This window comes from Paroedura picta, chromosome 15, assembly GCF_049243985.1.
Source record: "Paroedura picta isolate Pp20150507F chromosome 15, Ppicta_v3.0, whole genome shotgun sequence".
NCBI classification, from domain to species: domain Eukaryota; kingdom Metazoa; phylum Chordata; class Lepidosauria; order Squamata; family Gekkonidae; genus Paroedura; species Paroedura picta.
In genome coordinates, this window is record NC_135383.1 from 8,719,878 (window position 1) to 8,739,776 (window position 19,899).

Here is a 19,899-nt window from a genome sequence, read left to right on the forward strand (position 1 = left end):
TTAATTCATTTGTATCCCGCCAAGGGGGACCCAAAGCAGCGTGCATCCTTCTCCTCTCCTCCATTTCATCCTCACAACAACCCTGCGAGGGTGGTTAGGCTGAGAGAAGGTGACTGGCCCGAGATCAGTGGAACAGGCTTCCTCGGGAGGTGGTGGGTTCTCCATCTTTGGAGATTTTTAAGCAGAGGTTGGATAGCCATCTGACGGAGAGGCTGATTCTGTGAAGGCTCAAGGGGGTGGCAGGTGACAGTGGATGAGCAATAGGGTTGGGAGTGTCCTGCATAGTGCAGGAGGTTGGACTAGATGACCCATGAGGTCCCTTCCAACTCTATTATTCTATGATTCTATCACCCAGTAAGTTTCTACGGCACGAGCAGGGATTCGAACTCAGGTCTCCCAGATACCACTCCAACACTATTAACCACCACACCACACCGGTTCTCCCTTGCATTTCACAGAGTGAGGCCTAACCAATGGAAACACCCCCCCCCCCAACCCCAGTCCATCAGTCCCGCCCCGATGCAACAGTTCTCCGCTGTTCATTGGCCGCAAGGGAACTTGCCTGTAATTGACAGGCCAGCGAACCATCCACATCCGGTGGTAGGACAGCGAGGTGACCGAGAAGCAGGTGACCAGCGTCAAGGTGTAGAAGGTGGAGACGAAGACCTTGCAGAGGCCCTCGTTCCACTCGTAGCCGGAGTGCTGCCGGCGGAGCTGGACGACCGCGTACATGGTGATGGGGATGGCGATGTTAAGGATGTGGGTGCCGGCCAGCGTGCAGATGAGGAACTCCAGCGGCTTCCATTTCTTCTGCTTGGCGCTCACGCTGAGGATCCCCCAGGCGTTGGCCAGGACCGACAGCCCCGAGCAAGCCAGCCAGGCGACCGCGTTGTTGTGCAGGCTCCGTTCATCATGCATGGTGGAAGGCGGGGTCACCATCCGGCGAGGCCAGGCGAGGATGACGTACCAGGAAGAAGCAAGGGAGGAGAGGCATCCTACAAGCCAGCGGGCGCCATCAAAGGGGCGTCGGGGAAGGGGAGCGGTCCCGCCCAAGGGCTGCTACGTCCGGGGTGCCCGCTGGGGAACGATGGTCCATGGCCCTGGAGGAGAAAAGGGAACGGGGGACAGAAGGATCGTCAAGCAGACACACGGCTTCCCCCGCCTCACCGGCGATGCATTTTCTATGCAATCAACACTCTTTCAAAGCCCTTCCAAGTCCGGTACGTCATGTTCCCAGACAACAATGGAGCAATGAGGGACTCTGCGCGTTTTATGGAAATGGTCTCTTATTGCTGCCTACGGCACTTTCCCGGAAGCCAAACATTAATCCACGGCCGGAGGGGAATCTGGGAAGGGGGTACAGGGCTTCTCCTCCCACCTTGATGCCGTCTTTACTCTTACTTAAATCTTGGAGGATTTAAGACTGCCTTCTGAGGACAGACCACTGGGTCCCTGTAGCTCAAGAGTTTCCACCTTCAGTGAGTTCAGAGGGGCAGCTTGTAGAACAAGGGAACAAGCCAGCATCCCAGAAAATCCCTTTGGGTTTCCCATTCCAACCCTCTCCAGCTTGCTCTAAACTCTCAGACTATACATTAAATTGTTGTTATTGTTGTTGTTGTTGTTGTTGTTATTTTGATGGCAAGCAGAAGCTCTTTAGTTCTTTTGCCCTCCACTTGTGAATGGCAAAGATCGGGAACTGAACCCGGGGCCTTCTGCGTGCAAAGACTGCATACCACCTAGGGTTGCCAATCTCCAGGTGAGGCCTAGAGACTTCCTGGAATTACAGCTGTTCCCCCCCCCCAATGCTAGACTCCTGGCATTATACCCCACGGGGTCCCTCCGCTCCCCCAACCTCCCCCTCCTCCAGGAATTCCCTAGCCCAGAGTTGGCAACCGTCCCTGAGCTGCAGCTCTTCGCTGTTCTGAGATATTTTTTCAGCCTTATGACCAGCACAGAGCTGGACCAGTCAGCAATCCGTGCTGGTTGGTCTCACTTTCTTCTTTGGCACCTTGAATAGATATGCCATATTTGGCCATATTACCTGATAATTTGTATTAAAGATGTAAAAATATATATCAAATAATTCACTCCCACCCAATCGGCAAAAGCATTCTGGGGCTGTCAAGAATCATACACTCATAGAGTTGGAAGGGACCTCCTGGGTCATCTAGTCCAACCCTCTGCACCATGCAGGACACTCACCACCCTGTCACTCATCCACTGTAACCTGCCACCCCCTTGAAGCTTCACAGAATCAGCCTCTCCGTCAGATGGCTCTCCAGCCTCTGTTTAAAAATGTCCAAAGGTGGAGAAAGCACCACCTCCTGAAGAAACCCCAGGGTTTCACGAAACCCCTGTTGAGAAAGCCTGCCCTACCTCTTAATCAAAGAAATATATTCAAATAAACGTGCACGTTGGCGGAATTTCACTAAGTAGGTGGCTTGCGGAGATGGCGGGAAACAACTTCACAAATCCGAAGCAGACTGTTTGGCAGGAAAGGCCGAAAGGAATGTTTTTTTCCGAATGCATCGCCTATTATAAGAACAAGGGCAAAGCGTGGGCGGGGGGTGTGGGACATTTTCCCACCTTGCACACGGTGCACTTGCTAAAGCTCCCTTTTCAATGTGACACCCTCCCAAACTGTCTCTGAGCAAGCCTAGAGATTGGGATGCCAGCCTCGAAGTGTGAAGTTCTGGCACCTCCACCCCCATCTCCCAGGGCCATGCAGCAAAACCTGGGCTTCACTTCCATCGAGATTTCTCCGTGCTACCAATGCAAGTGCAAACACCTAAGAACGGTGTGTAGCGACTGCAGTTTTGACAAAGGATTATCATTGGCTGCATTTGGTTGTGACGCAGTCTACTGATGTAACAGAACTGATTTTTGCTATATATTCCCTGTCGTGTAAGGAGATCATAGTCTGAGGAAGAGTGCTTGCACTCGAAAGCTCACGCCCTGAATGAATCTTTGTTGGTCTTAAAGGTGCTACTGGACTCTCATTCAATTGCAGGATATGAGCATCCTGTGCATGGCCTGCAATGGCTCTTCTAACAGACAGGAGTGTCCAAAATCAGGAGACCAACCTCCAGGAGGTAGCTGGAGATCTCCTTGCACGACCAGTTCTCCTGGAGAAACCGGCCACTTTGGAAGGTGGGCTCTATGACCTTCTACCCTACTGAAGTCCCTTCCTCTCCCAAATTCTGACCTCCTCAGGCTCTGCCCCCCTCCCCAAATCTCCAGGTATTTTCCAACCCAGAGCTGGCAGCCCTATTCCAAACTCTGTGCCTCAAAAGAAGCGATCAAGCTGTATAGTCAGCTTGATTCAGCGATATGCAAGAGAACGTTAGACACTGCAAGACTCAAAAGCATATGAGGGATATCCTGCAGGGGGCATCGGAGGAGACGTGTATTTAGCACAGAGGAAGAACTTCCAAATATTTTTTCAAATATGTCCCGATTGGCTCAATTGGAGACTTCCTGCTGCTTTGAGCACACTTCCTCCCTGCTTGCCTCCAGAACAGAATGAATGCAGAACAGTTGAACACAGGCTCGGCGTTTTGCGAGGGCCTCAGCAACACCTTGCGTGTTAGTAGCACAAAAACGCACCATTGGCTACCGGTGTGAGTTGCCAGATCCGGGCTGGAAAAATCCTGGAGATTTGGGGATGGGGCCTGGGGAGGACAGGGTGGTTTCGTGTCATCTGGTTTCGATAGCACATCAGGAAAAATAACCTGGAGCTCAGCCTCGCTTGGCACAAGATGAGACAGCGAGGAATGGTTTTGGTGCTTTGGGCTGAATGCATGGAAACTTTCCGTGGGATCCAGCCCAAGGGATTTGGAGAGGGGCCACGGCCTTCACGCTCTGCTACGGAGCTTAGGTGACAGGAGGCATCACCTTTGCACTATGCCAGGGGTTGCCCTGTTGCCCTACACCAGGGGAGGCTAAACTGTAGCTCTCCAGATGTCCATGGCCTACAATTCCCATGAGCCCCTGCCAGCTGCCCCCCCCCCCGCCCTATGCTCATCCTGTGCTCAAGGGGGCTTCCCATCCGAATGAAAGCACACAGCATCCCTTCTAAAGGAAACAAACAGGGTCATGGTTTACAAAGAAGGAAGAACATCCAGCGCCAGGCACAAAGGAAGGCAGCAGGCTGGCAGTTCTCGGCTCCCAAATGCCCGTATCTTTCAGGCCTCCTTAAAGCCACCAGAGATATGCTTTGGCTGACCTCTTCAAGGCGGCCGTTCACAGCTCCCGGGACCACCAGTGGGAAAGGCTCTGCTCCCCTGGGACGACCCCTTCCTGTCTTCCCGGTCGGTCGTCCTGCCTGCTGTCGGCTTCGCTTTGCAGATCCCTGTCTGGCGTCTCAACCTTTTCTGCAGGCATCTGTTCTCTCTCCGCCTCAGATGGCACAGCTAGGCAACCAAAACGGCACTTGGCAGGGAGCTCGATGCCAGCCTCTCCCGGAGTCTGGCTGCCGCTCTTGCAACCCTCGGCCACTCCAAAGAGCGTTTTGCAGAAGCCAAGAGGGAAACCATGCAGCGAGGAGTTGGGCTGGAGAGAGCCAAGCCGACGGAGTTGCCAAGCTCCAGGAAGGGGCTGGAGGTCTCGCAGGATTCCGACTGATCTCCAGGCAACAGAGATCAGTCCTCCTGGAGGAAAAAAGTCTGCTTTGGAGCCAGGACGAGGACAATATGCCCTGCTGAAGTCCCTCCCCCATCCCGACCCCAGGCTCTACCGGCCCACTCCTAAATCCCCAGATAATTCCGAAGCAGGAAATGTCAACTTAACAAAGCAGGAATGACCGCCGTTTGGTGCTTCTCATGTCTGGTGCTGAAACAGAAACCATGACATGGGGGAGAAGGTTGGAAAATAAAGAACAGCTGGGTTTTATACCCCGCTTCTCACGACCCAAAGGAGTCCAAAGCGGCTTACAAAACACCTTTCCCTTCCTCTCCCCACAACAGGCAACCTGTAGAGTAGGTGGGGCTGAGAGAGACCTAAGAGAATTGCTCTGTGAGAGCAATCCTAAGTCTAGCCCAAAAGTTGCCCAGCTGGCTGCATGTGGAGGAGCGGGTAATCAAACCCGGTTTTCCAGATTCGAATCCACTGCTCTTAACCATGACACCACGCTGGCTGGCTCTTGCGGTGGAGAATATGTTGCTCTCATCCCATATCCCCTGAAACTGAATCCGTCCTCATGATATGCAGAGATGGAAAGGGGTCTTCCCCCTTTCCACCTAAAACAGTCTTAGAGGTGGAGGGATTCCATCTTCTAGAGCTGCAGGTCCCCATTGGCTACTGGTCTGAGTTGCCAGATCCAGTCTGGGAAAATCCTGGAGATTTGGGGATGGGGCCTGGGGAGGACAGGGACCTCAGTGGGGGACAATGCCTTAGATTCCACCTTCTGAACCCCCCTTTTTCTCCCTAATTCCCCCCAAAAGCTGGCCTCCCTACCGAGGGCCCATGTGCTTACCTAGGAATGTTAGAAATGCTTCCCTGACATTACTCAATCTGCTCCAGGGCTCTTTTAGATGTATATATTGAAAAGTTTTCTAGCCAGCCTCAGGGTTGCCAGCTGGCCCGCAAAACGAATGTCCCGCCCCTTTAATCAAATCCATACGGGTACATCCACGGCTGCAACCCCTTGCTGCAGTACAGAGCAGTCCTACTCATGAGTATCGAGAAGACACACTGTCAAAACGCCCCAACCTCCAAAACCGCAAGAGCAATTAACTTTGCAATTTAATAAAGGCAAAACGGCCGCAGCCATCGCCAAGGCTGTGAAATGCACAATCAGGCGTTCTTGACCCCCCCCCCTTTTCCCTAGCAGTCAGAATCGATAAAACACTTTCCACAAATGAAACATTATCGCAAATGATACTTAGCATTAGATCGCAAGCAGATTGTTCTTCTTCAAAGTGGGCGGGGACCTTAAGAGCTCTTAGATGGTCCTAGGTAAAGGTAAAGGTATCCCCTGTGCAAGTACCGAGTCATGTCTGACCCTTGGGGTGACGCCCTCCAGCGTTTTCATGGCAGATTCAATATGGGGTGGTTTGCCAGTGCCTTCCCCAGTCATGACCGTTTACCCCCCAGCAAGCTGGGTACTCATTTTACCGACCTCGGAAGGATGGAAGGCTGAGTCAACCTTGAGCCGGCTGCTGGGATTGAACGCCCAGCCTCATGGGCAGAGCTTTCAGACAGCTGCCTTACCACTCTGCGCCACAAGAGGCTCTTTCTAGATGGTCCTATCACCTGATAAACGTTTAACAGATTTAAAATCCACGAAACCCTGGTTGAAAAAGTCTGTCTTAAGGCCCTGGGACAGGCAGAGGAGACCCTTGCCCTGTTCCCCTCTTGATAAAACGGCAGATTCTTCTTTAGGGCAAAAGTAGACCAATTCCCCCATCCTTCCCTACTCCCCCCTTTTAACAGCTGCCTTAATGTTCTGTGACTTTTGAAAGGCCCATTCAAACCTCATGGGGGGATACCTTTGGGGGAGGGGCATCTTTCAATTTACAAAGACATATTTGCCGGCCCATCTTAGTACTGCTGAAAATGCCCAGAATCCGTGAGCATGACCATTTTGCTGCCCCATTCAGGCCGTCATGTTGGCTTCTCAGAGTGACAGAGAAACAGACAGATCCTCTGTCAACCCACCACATGCACATGGATGTGCAACACCAAATTATCAGGGCCCCCCCCTCCCCGCTCCGCTACTTTAAAAAGAAAAATCAACCCCATTTGACCTCCCCGATATGACATTTGCTGTCAAGAGCATGATTTAATGTTTAATCTGCAAAGCTTCCTGCAGCTTTGGCCGAAACTTAATGAAAAAAATGTCTCTTGTTGTTTATTTTTTTTAACTGTGCATTCCCCAAGCATCCAGCCAAGGCCGAGGGAACAGGATCAGACCTCCCTCTTGCTGACGTATTTGACCGTCCTCTGCATCCTTTCCGAATCTCCTGGGGCAGCTGTGGGGCTGCGGTCGGTCAGTTGTTTCTGCCACTGGACTAAGCAGTGGAATTTGTTTCTCGGCTTGTGTCACTTGGGTCCTTGTTAGTGGCTGCCTGGTGCACCCTCCTCCTCCCAGAGAAAATGACCCCCCCCCAATGTCTTCATCGTAATTCTCCTAGTGTGAACAGGCCTCTACCACCTCTGCTTTTGAGCAAGCCAGAGACATATAAACAGTTCCCCCACTGGGCGAATTCATGGACCACTGGAACCCAACGAAAGGCCAGCACCACAAAAATGGCTGCCACATGGGGAGGAGCTTAATGAAGGATTTGGGTGGGGGGAGGAGTTGCAAGTCGCCAGTTCCTTAGCTTGTGCCCAAGTCCATTTAAGTCAGGAGGGGAAAGGCCATGGACCCCTCCCGAATTTACACAGACCCCTGTTCTAGTGAGTCTAACCACCAAACCCTTAACTTCAGTTCTGTCTATTCTGGCAGGCAAGAACTCTCCAAAATCTTGGGTGGAGGTCTTTCATATCGCCTTCTATAGCAGTGGTTCTCAACCTGGGGGTCGGGGCCCCTTTGGGGGTCGAATAACTCTTTCACAGAGGTCGTGACAGGGCAAGCAGCTTGGCGGGGGCGGGGGGGCATCCACACAACAACCTTGCAGGGTAGATCGAGATAGAGCATTCGTCTGTCTGGAAAAGAGCGAGATTGGGATGGTGGGACAAGAGGCAGAACTGAACTGAGAAACCCCGGGGGGGAAAACAATTTATATACCATCATGAACAATGGGTCTTCACGCCGTTGGTCAGTTTTGGTTTAATTTCTGTGAAAGGACACTTGCATCATTTTACGGTTGGGGGTCACCACAACAGGAGGAACTGTTTTAAAGGGTCACAGCACTAGGAAGGTTGAGAGCCACTGGTCTATAGCAGTGGTCCCCAACCTTTTTATCACTGGGGACCACTCAACGCCGGGGACCACTCACCGGGGACCACTCAACGCCTTTTACTGAGGCCCGGTGGGGGGGGGGGGTAGTTTACTCCTCTACTCTCAACCACTGCCCTAGCGCTCTCTGATCACTATGGTAATGTTTAAACATCCCTTCAAAATAAGATACAGACACGCCACAACAATGAAGTGTGTTGTAAAGGGCTGGGGGGGATGAAGTAAAGGGCCGGGGGGGGGGAGAAGGCGTCCTTCGGGGCCCACCTCCAATTAGTCAAAGGACCACATGTGGTCCGCGGCCCACAGGTTGGGGATCACAAGTCTATAGGATCCCTTTTACCTGGAGATGGCCAGGATGGAGCCTGGGACCTCCTGCATGCCAGAAACCCCCATCCCGGCTTCCTCACTGAAAACCTAGCTGCCGGGGGACCGTGAGCCAGAAAAGCTGACCACAGCTCCGCCTGTCTCTTGGGCGCCCTGATTGCACGGCGCTTTGTGTTCCAGACGCACATCTGCAAATTTGTGGTAATTGAAAGAACCGCACGGGTGGAGCTGGGGGAAGGCGGGGGGGGGGGCCAAGAGCCGTGAAAGCCCCAATCTCTCGCCCCGGCTCCGAAACGAGTCTCAAGAGGGGATCATTAAACCTCTTTGGTGAGTAATGGATCATTCATACCCTCCAGAAGCATAATTCATATCCACAGCGGTGGTGCTCCGTGCCAAGGCCTTTTGTCACAGGAGAATTGGCAATTACGAAAAAATAATAATTAAGGTGAAAAGGCCAGGCGGGGGAATTGCAAGAGGTTATCGTCTGGGGCAGGTAAGGGGAGGGGAGGGGAGGCATCTTTGGGAATCAGGCCTGTCACCGGTGCCTCTCTCTGGGCTGAAGGGGAAGAAAATATCCCTGCTTGCTGGCCATGTCCTGCCCTCTGAAATCTGCCTTGAGGTTCTGCATTCCCCAGGCTGGAGCTCTTCCTGGGGCTGTGACCCGTGGACTGTAAGCGCTGGGATGGGGAATACCTGGAGGATTTGAGGGCGGAGCCTGGGGACGGAAGAGATCTCAGCACAGTATAACACTGTAGAGTCCCAGAGCCAAGCAATGGCTGACGACTCCTCTCCGTCCCTTGCCTTAGAACCCCGATGGGGCCTTACCATCAAAGAGCATGATTAAAATGCAGAGTTCTCTGCCAGAGGATGTAGTGATGGCCACAGCAATAGACAGATTTTTGAGAGGATTAGAAGACAGATTCAAGGAAGAGAGGTCGATCAGTGGCTACTGGCCGTGGTGACTGAGGGGAACCTCCATGTTCAGAGGCACTAAACCTCTGAATCCCAGAGCTAGGAGGCCACATCAGGGCAAAGTCTTGGTCTCTTTGCCTTCTTCTTGGCCCTCCAGAAGAACTGGTTGGCCGCTGTGTAAGACAGGCTGCTGGACGAGATGGACTATATTGGTCTCATCTTCTGACGTCCTCACACAGGCTGTGGCTTGATGCCACTTTGCACCACCAAGCGCAAAGGAATATGTGCAGGGAGCACTGGGATGAATAACCCCCCTATTGCCTCTCTATCAAGCTTTCCCGCAAGCCAGGAAGTACAAAAAGGTGACCTCGAATCATTTTCGCCAGCTCACCTTAAGCAGCAGGTCCCAAGCTCCATTCTCACCCCTCATCAACACCCGAAAGAACTCCCAGGAGCCAAGAGGGAGATTCAATTTGCACCATTCAAACTTGCGCAGGTAGAAGGTGAGGTCGATTCCAGTCACTGATTTGAGGAAGAAGAGTTGGTTTTTATGCCCCGCTTTTTTAGGGGTCTCAAAGCGGCTTGCAATCGCCTTCCCTTCCTCTCCCCACAACAGGCACCCTGCGAGATAGGTGGGCCTGAGAGAGAATCATGGGGCCCATGGGCACCGCGTTGGGGACCCCTGCTTTAGATCCTGCCCCGGTTGTTTAGTGACTTCCCTTATTTACAGCCTGCCTCTGTAGAGTCTCCAAGAGGATTACAACATTTAAAAACACGCCAATACAGCAGTGTGTGACATGCCACAAACAATGCAAAAAACCCTGATCGGAAGAGGTAGAAGCCCATCTTGCAAAAGATGGGTTCCGCCCTGTGACATCTGACTGTTACAAGTGGTGGGATGGGAATTGGGGAATTGTTCTTGGTTTTTTTGTCCACCATCTGCTTTCCGTGTCATTCGTGGGGTGTGATTGTTATGTTTTAACTGGGGATGGGGTGTTGATTTTAGGGTTTTTATTGCATTTATTATCGTAAAGGCTGTTTGACTTTCAAATGTAAGCCATCCCGAGCCAAATTGTCGAGAGGGACGGAGTATATAAGTTTAATAATAAACAAACAAACAAACAAACAAACAAACAAATAAGAAGACACACAAGGGAATAAGCTACGGGGTAGTCAACCTGCGGTCCTCCAGATGTTCATGGACTACAATTCCTATGAGCCCCTGCCAACAAATGCTGGCAGGTCCTCATGGGAATTGTAGTCCATGAACATCTGGAGGACCACAGGTTGATTTCCTCCTGAGCTATGATATTGTTATACTGTTCCCTTTTGGAAAACACCCTCCCGAACTTGGCTTGCAAGAACGCAAAATGGGTTTGTTTTTTTTAGAGGAGAGTTTCTGTTTGTGTCTACGATCAGGCTGGGGCATACTAAAACCCAGACAGGAAGGCCCTGGGGGTCCACGTTGGGTCACCATCTGTCTGTCCCTCCTCTGGGCTCAACCAAGGCTGGGTGACCAGGATCTCTCTGGCAGATTTGCCGTCTGTGGAATCTATTTTGAACCATCTCCAGATTGTCAACAATGTTCTGAACGGTCGGATTCAAAACAGCGCAAGCCTGTGCAGACTGACTCCGGGCTGAGCCCAGGGATATCAAACGGGCTTAGAGGGGAGCGATCCGGAGGAAACGCTGTGATTTCCAAATATTGCGCCATAACATGCAAGTCAATCCAAAAGCGCATGAATGCAAAGCTGCCGTGCCTTAGGAACACTATTTACCCTGATACGCTTTTAGTTTAATTGTGTTTTAAACATTTGCTGTGTAGCGTTTTATTAGATTGCAGTTTTAAAAGTTGGGCAGGTTTTACAGCTGGTTTGGAGATGTACTGTAAATAAATCTAGATGGGAGCCAGACTGCTCAGGACGGGACAGAAAACCTGTGCTCAATGCCCCAAAAGAGAAACAGGCTGCACAGAAATCTTTATTGAGCTCTCAGAAAGTCAAATTGATATCTAGGAGACCCGAGTCTGAATCCATGCTTGTTCCATAGAAGCTTGGCTCAGTCACGGTCTCTCAGCCTAACCTACCTCACAGGGTTGTGGTAAGGATAAAATGGAGGAGAGGAGGAGTATGCAGTTTTGGGGAGAAAAGCAGAGTCCAAATTAAGAGCTGTAGCCTATAATATGGAGAGTTGGGTTTGATTCCCCACTTTTCCTCCACTTGTAGCCAGCGGGGTGACCTTATCTGCTCACAGTCCTGTTAGAACTGTTCTCCCAGAGCAGTTCTGTCAGAGCTCTCTCAATCCCACTTACTCTAGGGTGCCTGTTGTGGGGAGAGAAAGGGGAGGTGATTGTCAGCTGCTTTGAGACACCTTTGGACACTGGAAAGCAGGGTATAAAAAACTTCTTCTATATCACTGTATTTTGACCCCTCCTTAGAAGAACCAAAGGCCACCAATGGCCAGACCAAAAATGCTTTAGGGGTCCACAGGCCTCCCCTTGGCTCTTCTTGCATTCAGGGGACAACTCTTCTCCTTCAAAACCACCTTCTAGCGCAAACTCTTTCATTATTCCCAGTTCTCGCAGAAGCAAAAAGGAGTGGAAATACAGGAAGGAAAAAAAAATAATGGAAAGGGACCAAAATATCTTTCTCGAACCGCAGTCATAAACCTCCTAAGAGGTTTATTTGAAAAGGCTTTACACAACAAAGCTCTTTAATGTGCAGTTTTTAAAACAAAGGTGGTGGAGAATGTTCACAGGGCCAACCCCCTGGGCCGGAGAGGGCTGCTTGCCCTGGGTCACCCTGGACAGCTTCCTTGCTTACAAAGCCAAGAAGAGCCTCAGAAGGAAACAAAAAAAGCCTCCTGGTATGGAGGTGAATGAGTAGCCAAAGGAAAAGGGAGGACATGTCCCTCAAACCCCAGAAAGCCAAGGCAAGAGCCAAAACTGCACAGTTAGAAGGTTAGAGGGTTTTGCTGAAGTCCTCTGCATATTTTAAAACACTGCCTCAGGGGGATCTGCAGAACAATCCAATCAAGAGAACAGGTATGCCAGCAAAGCTAATTTATGGAAGTTTGTGGGGTGACCTTGGTCCAGTCGCACACCCTCAGTCTCACCTACCTCGCAGGGTCGTTGGGGGGGGATAAAACAGTGGACAGTAGATCGATGTAAGCCAGTTTGGGTCCCCAGTGAGGAAATGGTGGGGTATCAATGAAGTAAATAAATAAGCAAACTAAAATAGTTAAATGTGGGAAGCAGGTATGCAGTCTTAAAAAAGCCTTTGATGGACAAAACCTGAAACAAAACCCAACCTTCATCACCAGACAAAATGTTTTATAAATTATTCCAGGATCCTGCTGGCAGAGGCTCATGGAAATTGTAGTCCATGGACATCTAGAGAGTCACAGTTTGGCTACCCCTGTTTCTGTTCACAGCTCTTCCCAATACAACCTCATCAAAAAACAAGGACAGCCGTAAACAACAGACCAGAGAATCCAAAGCAAACCACTGAATTCCATGAATAAACTCCTAATTTGGCAGGCTTTTCTAACGATAAAGGGAAGCCCATGCCACAGGGAGCCAGCACAGAAGAGGCCATGCTCAACAAAAGAAGTGCAGCCCCTTTTGAAGGAACCCAGTTATCCCATGGAGAAAAGTGGCATATAAGCACCAACTCTTCTTCTTCTTCTAAATGTCTATGTTTCGGGACAAAAAAGAGTGGAAAATTGGAAAGTGCATGGGGTCTCAATGACACTAAATTAGTTCAAAATCTTTTGTCTAACACCTGGGGAATCTGGTTCAGACTCTTACGATCCACCACAGCTTTTCCCATAAGAGCATGGCATTAAAGTGTTTAGTCCTTCCTGCTGTCCACAAAGCAAGGCAAGAATCACAACTATCCCTAATTCACTGCTGAGGAGCGTTACTTTTGTGCATCCCTATTCATTCATTCATTCATTCATTCATTCATTCATTCATTCATTCATTCATTCATTCATTCATTCATTCATTCATTCATTCATTCCTTTTATATTTCTATCCTGCCCTACTCCCATAAGGGCTTGAGGCAGTTTACAACATGGATTAAAACACATAAAAACAATTCGAGGGGAGAAATAACCTGAAAGGAGAACATAGGGGGGTCTGTTATTAACCGCTTTGACCTCAATCGTAAGCCTGGCAGAAGAGAGCTGTCTTACAGGCCCTGATCACGACTGGGACTCATTTCACTGGGCTGCAGCCAGGGTTGAAAAGGCCCTGGCTCTGGCTGAAGCCAAGCAGAGGTCATTGGGGCCAGGAATTGCCAACACGGTCACACCAGATGAATGAAGTACTCTCCCAGGAACATACTGAGAGAGGAGGTCCTGCAGATACCTGCAGGTTGAAAGTCAGATACCTGCAGATTGAAAGTCAATCCTAAAAACTTGAACCTGATCCAGAACTTGACCGGAATCTAGTACAGCTCATAGACAGCCGGTTGAATATGCACCCACTGTGGGGTCCTAATAAGGACCCTGGCTGCCCCATTCTGCACCAGTTGTAATCTCCGGGTCAGGCTTAAGGGTAGCTTCGTATCCCGGGTTTTCTCTGTGATTTTCCCAACATGCCATTTCAAGGAAGAGCATCAGACATTATGTAAGCGTCGCCCGGATGGAGCAAGACACAGCGGTGTCCTCCCTATCATATCCCCTCTTGTTCAGCCGGTCCAGAAAACAATTCGCGTGGTATTTCAAGCCCAGAATACGAGCGTTTTTCTCCCAAGGGAAATTACCCTGCGGAAGCCCCGTTCTTGGCAAAACACACCGACTCTTTTTGCTGTGCTTAGAGGGATTATCGGCTGGCAATTGCCGTGCGGGCTGAACGCCACGCCAAGCGGCAGGGATGCCCGTTACAAAGACCGGCATCACAAGGAGAGCTTTGTCCCCGGCAAAGCATGAACCGGGCTTGTAGCCCATGCCATATTTCCCTCCTCCTTTCCTTCCATCAAACTCGCATTTGACTTGACATCCACCTGTAGACACGGAGGCCAACCACGATTTGTTTCTCCCCATTCAGGAGAAAAGCCAGAGTTTGCACGGACAACATACAAGCCAGGTTCCTGTGTGCTGCCATCGAATCTTATCTTTGTGTCTGTGTCCTTCTTGCTCTTAAACAAAGCCGACATTAAAGTTAAGCCGGAGTGCAAACAAGTCTTTTATTTGCGACTCTATCTTGACTCCTAAGTAAACTCTCCCTGTTGTTTGCTGTTGGGGAAACACTCCTTGGGAGAGCCTTTAGAAACCATGTTATGGTGCACAAAGCTGATGCTTTAAGTTCCCCAAGCAACTTGGGACAGATTTCTCCTTATCTCTGCCTGTGCATATCTTGTGCAGAGTTCTCCTTGACTTACCGCTTTCTCTTTGACCTGCAATGCCCCCTCCCCACAAACGTAATTTGGATGCCGTCAAAATGTAGCTTCAACTCTGTGAACCTCTTTAGCATCGACTCCGCCTCCATATAAAACACAACCAATGCAACAGAAGCGTCCCTCGTAAGCCGAGATCCATAATCCATCTACCAGATTATTGAAAAAGACAAAGAAGAGTTGCACAATAAAATCAGAGTCCAGCAGCACCTTTAAGACCAACAAAGATTTATTCAAGGCGTGAGCTTTCGAGTGCAAGCACCCTTCGTCAGAAGGTTGGTTTTTGTACCCAGCTTTTCACTACCCGAAGGAGTCTCAAAGTGGCTCACAATCGCCTTCCCTTCCTCTCCCCACAACAGACGCCCGGCGAGGCAGGTGGGGCTGAGAGAGCCCAGAGAGAACTGTGACCAGTCAAGGTCACCCTGTTGGCTGTATGTAGAGGAGAGGTGGGAGAATCAAACTCGGCTTTCCAGATTAGAGGTTACCGCTCTTAACCACTAAGCCACTCTGGCCCTTCATCTTCTTCTTCCGATTATTTATTTGTTTTATATGCCACTCTCCCTTGCTGCCCATGCACAGTTCTAAGGGATTCTCAGAAAAGATTGGGTTGGAGATCCAGCCAGGTTTCCCGCTCAGCCTTGCCCAATGTCCTTTCTCCCTACAGCCTTCCCCACACTCAACTTTCTATGCATCCAGGTGCCAGCATCCCCCACCAGCGGCAACAGCACCATCATGGCTGATGCTCGAATCTAAACAATGAGCAGGCATGGGGTATCTAAACATCACTTTCCCCGAACCACGACCACTTGGTCACTGCTCCTTAGCTTATAGGCCTGCCCTAGTGACCCACATCAGCGCTACACCTGAGTCCTGCTGGCCATCTTGGCTGCCCGGAAGCTCTGAGCAGGTGATGCAGGAAAGAGGGAGAGAGATCGGAAGCAGTGTTCACACCCCTGCAGGTTAAATTCCCCAGGCCAGTCTTAGGCAAGAGTTGTCCCGCTCGCTTGTCTCAGGGTACGCATCCCAAAAGCTCAATAAAATCGGAATCCAGTAGCACCTTGAAGATTTTATTGTGCTACTTCAGACCGACACGGCTACTCATTTGAACCTATTCCAAAAGCTGACATCGCCCCCCCCTGCCCCGGGGGTTGAATCTTGCCCCTGGCTCAATCCGAGCGGGAGCAGTAGGAGGACACCTTTCTCAAGACAGCAGTTAAAAAAATATATCACAAAGCAGCCAGCTCATTTTCAACTCTAGCTTCACATGAAATGTGCAAAAAAAAAGAGAGAAGACAAACAAGGGAGGGGCCACTGGGTGTTAGAGGACAGAGTTTCCTGTGGGCTAGTCTGTTCCAGCAAAGCCAAAAGGGCAGTAGAAATCTTGTGCTTGTGTGTGTGAAGAAATGTATTTTTTTTTCCTTTGTAGGCTGAAACAAACAAAAACTTCACTTGGTGTTTTTAAAAGTTTTGTTCTCTCTTTCTCTCTCTCTCTGGGCAGGAAGGGGGAGGGAGTCAATAGCTTTCCCCATATCAGCTACCTCTTAAGAAATGCTAATAGGTGTAGCAAGAGACAATAGGAGGGCCCTGCCCCCCCTCCAGGCAGGAATTAAATACTAAAAAGTCTTCTGGAAGGGATTCCAGGAAAAGTTTCTTTGACCTGGCCTGACCTGCTCGGTGGGTGGGGGAGAAAGAGGTGATAAAACCCAGCAAAGCAAGGAGGAAGGTCTCTTTGGTACTAAGTCCATCAGAGCAGACAGAACTCTTAACTGAGGTCTGGAAGAGGCAGGCCTTGACCATGGACAGGCCAGAAGAGCTGGGAGAAGCTGCAAAGTAACGGAAACTCGGTAGCGATCCATAATATTCTAAACTAAAGAGCCTGTCCTAAATTTTAACATTTGATAGAGCATATATGGAGAGGGACAGGGTTCCTGAATTTTTTTTCCCACCATTCCTCAACAAATCTGTTAAGGCTTTAAGATGCCCCCAAATCCCTGATTGTTTTAACCGTGGCAAATAACATTTCCAGTATTTATTGAAGCAAACGCCTGAAGCGCTCTCTAGCCTTCAAAGGCTTTTGCTCCAAGAAACGTGTTAGCCTTTCAGTTGCCCCCCAGACAGTATTTAGAATGCGGTATTCCAAAATGCTCCAGGGAGTCTTTTGCAGCTGGAACAGCATAAACTATCGGAAGGAGGGCCTCTTTCTCCCGGCCCCAGGAAACAGCTGGATGAACCAGGATTCCGGTATTCAGTATTTTGTGGAGAGAGAATGCTCACAGCAAGGTTCAAAGGCCTCCCCTCAGACATATTCAAGCTTAAATATTTAAAGAGCAGCACGTGTTGGGGCTGTTTTCTTTATAATCTTCAGAGCCAAGTGTCCGTTGGAGTGAAGAATCGAACATGTGCAGGAGAAGATCTTGTAGGACTCTGCCAGTGACAGTCCTGGCACCTTTGCGGAGGGGGTTGTGGCTCAGCGGCAGAGCCTCTGCTTGGCATGCCGAAGGTCCCCAGTTCAATCCCCAACATCTCCAGTTTAAAAGAATCCGCTAAGAACAGTGGTTCTCAACCTGGGGGTCAGGATCCCTTTGGGAGTCGAACGACCCTTTCACAGGGATCGTGGCAGGGCAAGCAGCTTGGCCAAGGGGGCGCCATCTACACAACAGCCTTGCAGGGTAGATCGAGATAGAGCGTCCGTCTGTCTGGAGCAGTGGAAAAGAGTGAGATCGCCATGGTGGGACAAGGGGCAGAACTGAACTGAGAAACCCCGGGGGGAAAACAATTTATATACAATCATGAACAATGGGTCTTCATGCCATTGGTCAGTTTTGGTTTAATTTCTGTGAAAGAACACTTGCATAATTCTATGGTTGGGGGTCACCACAACATGGGGAACGGTATTAAAGGGTCGCGGCATTAGGAAGGTTGAGAACCACTGATGGGGAAAAACTCCTGCCACACACCCTGGAGAGCCGCTGGCAGCCAGAGTGGACGATACTGACCCAGATGGACCAGTGGTTAGATTCATGGCAGTTCCATTCACTCACTGTGAAGGGGGTGGCTTTATTTCCAAACCCTGTAGGGATGAAGATTCCCTTATGTGGGAGGGAGAAAAAGCATGCTCCCCAACAGCCTGACATTCCTTAGAATGACTAATGAAGTGAGCGGAACAGGACGGCCCGCAGTCCTTTCTGGCCCAGAGGACCATCCCGCCCTGCCGTTTGGAGCACCGAATCGCGAGGGGAGGGTGCTTCAAAGGAAGCCGAAACCTCCTTTAAGTTACCTCCTTTAAACCCTCAGCCCCTTAAGTGAGTGCACCTTTTGCTCCCCATCCACAATGTAGCAATGAATAAGAACGGAGCGCTCCCATTTTGTAAAAGGCACTTTTCCAGACTGCCCTGAGAAAATGCAGCAGTTAGCCTGCCGGACTCGGGAGACTCGAGTTCAAATCCCCACATGGGCATGTTGAGTGATCTTAGGCCAATCACTCTCCACCTCCCTTATTTCACAGGGTTGTTGTGAGGATAAAAGGGGGCAGAGGGGAACGCCGTAAGCAGTTTTGGGTCCCCATGGTGGCGGTGAGAGTGTTGGATTCGGACCCGTGAGACCCAAGTTCAAATCCCCACCGAGGCACCCTTGAGCCAATCTCTATCTCGCAGCCTCGCCTGCCTCGCAGGGTTGTTGTGAGGACAAAATGGGAGGGCACAAGGCTAAGTATTAAAGATGAGAGGGCACCACATTTCTGTTCATGGTCCTGCCCAGTTAGCATCCTGTCCCAGCCTTCCCCTCCTGTGTCCATGGGGAAAGTACTCCAAAGTCTTTTTTTGGGGGGGGGGGGAATCCCGAAATCAAAAGCCTCGCTAGCAGACGCAGAAGCCGCCTCCGGGGAAGCACCCACCAAGACTCCCAGACACGAGGGGGCGAAGGCGACAGAAAACATCCCTAACTGCTCATGCACAGTATGGGGGGGGGGGGAAGGCAGCGATGCCGCGGGGTACAGAGGGGGGGGGGAGAAAGAGACTGGCAACCTCGGCTGCCTTAACCCACAGCTTCTGGGCGATCCCCATATCTGTGGGGCGAACACGCACCCGTTGCATTAGTGCATGCACGTTTGCAACACGAGCGGAGCGCAGCAGCAAGCAGCAGGGGAGAGCTGCCCAGGCGACCCCGGGAGGTGGGGGGGCTCCCTCCTCTCCCCACCCCCTCACCCTCCTATGCATTTACGCCGAGGTGCACGCCCCCTTTCCTTACTCCGGGCGGCGGGAGAGCTGCTGGCAAACAAAAGCAAGATTGGGAGGGGGGCTTGGGGGAGGGGGGTCGGGGGTCTCCCACCCCCTCCCAGTGGCCTGTTCTGGCTCGTTCCCAGTCGCCCCCTTTTCCAGCCCGACGCATCTGGGCGCGGGGTTTCCTCCTTGGCGGGCTGGATCCCCCCCCCCCAAAAAAAAACCCCACCGAACTTGGAAGTGGCTCAATCAGGGTGGGGCGGGAGGCGACGGCTCGCCCGCAGACGGACGGCCAAGGCAACCGGGGCCCGCCACGCCTCGCGGGCGCAAGAGACCCTCGCTCCTCCGGATCCTGGGGAGGGGCCCGCCTCGGAAGGGAGCCCACTGGGGGTCCAGCCCCCCCCCTCAAATACAGGGCGGGGGGGGGCGTCCTCCCGAGAGGCTCCAGGGCGCCTCCGGGGCTCCTTCCCGAATCCCGTCCATTCCCCCGCGGGGCAGAGCGCTTACCTGGCCGGGCTGGAGGCGCTGCGCCCGGCTGCCTCTTGCGCGCTTGGCTGCTGCCGCCGCTGCCGGGGCGGGGACGGGGCGGGCCATCGCCGGCTGCCTCGCCTCGCCTCCCGCCCCCACCCGTGGCCGTCGGAAGCAGCCTGCCCTGCCCCCGCCTCCACCTCACGCCCGGGATCCGGCAACCTCTGGGCTGGGCTGGGCTGGGGCTCCCCTCGCCAGGGTGGGAAAGGGCTGGAAGGGGGAGGGGGAGGGGGAGGGGTGGGCGCAGCCCGTCGGGCTTTCTCTCGCCCCTCCCCGGCCCTTCCCTTCGAATTTGGGGCTCCGGGGCCGGCCCCGGCGGAAGATGGCGATGGTGGCGCGTCCGGGGGGGCGGAGGCGCGGCAGCCCCTCTGCGGCTTCCATCAATCACCCGCCCGGGACTCGGGAGGCGGGCTGAGCCAGGCGCGCGGCGGCTCTCTGAGCGTACGCAGAGTGCATCCCCGCAGCAGCCGGCCCTTCTTGGCCTCGGGGCGAGGGGGCAGCGGCTTCCGGACGCGCCTAAGCAAAGGAAGACCCCCACCCCCAAACCCCGATGCCAATTCCAGGTTGTGATACTCCGAGGCCCGGCTGGGATGTGATGCCCCCCTCCCCAGTCGCC

General features: G+C 51.9%; 1 protein-coding gene across 1 annotated transcript in view; it reads right to left on the reverse strand.

Moving 5' to 3' along the window:
- GPR153 (G protein-coupled receptor 153) overlaps positions 1 to 19,502 on the reverse strand; it is a 34,031-nt gene extending 14,529 nt beyond the window's left edge. The window contains exons 1-2 of the mRNA XM_077311513.1: positions 19,263 to 19,502; positions 563 to 1,100 (exon numbers count right to left, since the gene is read on the reverse strand). Of these exons, the coding sequence (XP_077167628.1) occupies positions 563 to 939 (377 nt within the window). The 5' untranslated portion in view covers positions 940 to 1,100; positions 19,263 to 19,502. The remainder of the gene's footprint in view (positions 1 to 562; positions 1,101 to 19,262) is intronic.
- Positions 19,503 to 19,899: the final 397 nt, after the last annotated feature.